The following is a 2,853-nucleotide window of genomic DNA, read 5'->3' as shown; positions in this document are numbered from 1 at the left end:
CCTCTCGTCAGAAAAAAAAATGTGATGGGCACAGTAGCAATATATATGCATTTGGATTCATCTCATATGGCCTATTTGATCAACAGTGAGATCGAACGGGATTGTTACCAATGCGTGGACCCTATAGCAGGTAAATATTTCTTGTCCAGTTTATGCATCTTTTTCACCTACATATCATATCCAGTTCCTACTCAACACTCTTTCATTCTCTCTCAAACATGGATTTATTTAATATAAATTCAAATTTAAAATTTTGTAAGTAGTTTAAACCCCAAAACTTTCGCAGCGTAAAAATGAATAGTAATTGGTGGAGGGCTTATTTTAACGCAGTATCTGTGAATAGGACGTTCAACCCAATGCGGGTGCATATTCAGATCAAGTTGGTGTGGGGTGGTATATAAATGTCACATGAATGACAAATTGTGGCAAATTAACACATTTCATCATATTTTGCATTTGAGGTGTACACAATAACGACAATTTCCCCTTTTCACATAACTCAGCCCTGCTTCTATTTCTTGCTGAGCAAGTCAGACTTATCAACTAGTCCACTCCTTAGTTGTAATTCTCAATGATATTCCACTTTCTAGGTTTTAATTTTCATCAAGGTGTCATTAATTAGCTACGTAATAAAGCAAAAATGCTACCCATTTTCAAGGAAGATCAAAACTACAGTGGAATTATTTAAATTGTTAAATTTGTTGTGAGAGAGAGAGAGGGAGGGAGGGAGGGAGAGAGAGAGAGAGAGAGAGAGAGAGAGAGAGAGAGAGAGAGAGAGAGAGAGATGGCCTGCATAATTTTAGTACGGGCCGGAATATAAGTTGTTCCGCACAAAGCAAATTATTCTAAAGAAAAGTATAGCAAATGATCACGTTTTATGGCACAAGTGCACGCTACACAATTCCTCTTTGCGTCAAGTCAGTCTGCTTTTTTTTTCATGCTGACAGAGTCAACCCCCGGAATGGTCCACTTCCTAGTTGTAAATTTCCATGATACTTCACTTTGCAGTTCTAACAGTTGGTAAGATGTCACTGGTTACGTAGTAATGCAAAAAGCTACTCGAAAAGGGGCCAAAACTACAATGAAATCATTTAAACGGTTACATTTGTTCTAGTCGAAGAGAGAATTTACGTGCATAGTCACTACTCAAATCTCCCAATCTACAACTCATATTTGCTTAAATAAATACTCTCTCCGTTCCTAAATATAAGTCTTTTTTAGAGATTTCAATATGGACTACATACGGATGTATATAAATGCAGTTTAGTGTGTGAATTCACTGATTTTGCTCCGTACATAGTTCATATTGAAATCTTTAAAAAGACTTATATTTACGAACAGAGGGAGTAAGTGCCAACTTGATGAGTCAGTAAGAAGATATACCTACCCTGCAAAAAAAAGTAAGAAGATGTACATGTACATTCGTAGAAAAAGCCCACTAAACACACATTTGGTTGACTGGAAAATCATCATATTATATGTGCATTATAACTAACCTTATCTTTGCCTTGTTAAGCACGGTATGCTTGCTTATATATAGCATTTGGAGACCAAGCATGGAAGCCCCAACTGACAAGCAGGAAGCAGCTAGCAAGCGTTGCTACCGCAGCGCAAGCAACCAAGTATGAGGCCACCTCACGCAGCGCTCCTCTTGCTCTTCATCCTAGCGTACTTCCGCGGTGCCTACTCCAATGGCAGCCGGAGCCGTTTCACATCCATAATCAGCTTCGGCGACTCCTTCGCCGACACCGGTAATTTGGTCATGTGGGCTGATCCCGTCCTTCCGGGTCTACTACTCAAGAACCTCCCCTACGGCGAGACCTTCTTCGGCCACCCCACTGGACGTGCCACCGACGGCCGCCTTGTGCTGGACTTCATCGGTAACCAGAAATGCACTACCAAGCTTGTTCAACTACTGTTAATCTTGCTGACTAAAAGGAGAAAGAGAGGGAGATAGATTACACCTCTATAATTAATCGTTGCTTCCACCCGCAAAAAAGATAAAAAAAATATCGTTGCTTCATTTTCCAGCCGAAGCTCTGGGTCTGCCTTTCGTGCCGCCGTACCTTGACAAGGGGGGCAACTTCTCCGCTGGAGTAAACTTCGCCGTGGCAGGAGCGCCGGCTGTAACCCTGCAATACCTGCAGGGACAGAATTTGATCGTGAACCCTCCTATCAATAGTTCCCTCTATGATCAGCTCGTGTGGTTCCAGAAACTGAAGCCTTCGCTCTGCAAGGGTACGTAGGTGGATGGCTAAATAAACATCAGTCCTTAATCACAAGATTTTCAAAAAGGGCAGTGATTATATATATGTGACATTTATCCTTGTCCAAGTGATTTTCCTCATCGTACGTGGACGGCGTGCAGGTCGACAAGGTACTGATTGCTTCGGGAGCTCCTTGTTTGTCATGGGAGAGTTTGGAGCAAATGACTACAGGAGCTTCCTTCTGTCCAACAGGACTGTGGAACAAGCCACAGCTTATGTTCCCCAAATCGTTGACAGCGTCTCCCAAGGCGTAGAGGTACTCTATATGCTGTGCACAGAATAGATGAAAAGTCCATTCTTCCTTTAATTCCCACAATTTACTTCTCCCACAACATGTTTTTTCTTTTGACTTCATATTCCTGAACACAATACTTGTCTATCTTATCGCCTTATTTTATACTAGCTACATGCTGGTTGCGTCGCCATGACCATATCCAAATCAGTTGGAAATTTATGTTCTTGATTATGTGGTTCTGGCCTGCAAAAATTAGACATTTTTTCAGCATTCTAGATGTCAATGTCTTTCTCCACAAACTTGATCAAAGTTTGTGAGGTTTGACTTCTAAATATATATATATATATATAT

The 2,853-nt window shown here is 41.0% G+C and overlaps 1 protein-coding gene across 1 annotated transcript; it reads left to right on the top strand.

Moving 5' to 3' along the window:
• Positions 1-1,593: 1,593 nt before the first annotated feature.
• On the top strand, positions 1,594-2,801 carry LOC123040833 (GDSL esterase/lipase At5g45910-like). Its single transcript, XM_044463577.1, has 3 exons — positions 1,594-1,880; positions 2,032-2,238; positions 2,369-2,801. Exons 1-3 carry the CDS (start codon positions 1,625-1,627, stop codon positions 2,548-2,550), a joined length of 645 nt encoding a protein of 214 aa, XP_044319512.1. The 5' UTR covers positions 1,594-1,624; the 3' UTR covers positions 2,551-2,801.
• Positions 2,802-2,853: the final 52 nt, after the last annotated feature.

Source organism: Triticum aestivum, chromosome 2B (genome assembly GCF_018294505.1).
Source record: "Triticum aestivum cultivar Chinese Spring chromosome 2B, IWGSC CS RefSeq v2.1, whole genome shotgun sequence".
NCBI lineage: Eukaryota > Viridiplantae > Streptophyta > Magnoliopsida > Poales > Poaceae > Triticum > Triticum aestivum.
Note: the sequence above shows the minus strand (reverse complement) of the source record. Positions and strands in the feature narration are given on the sequence as shown.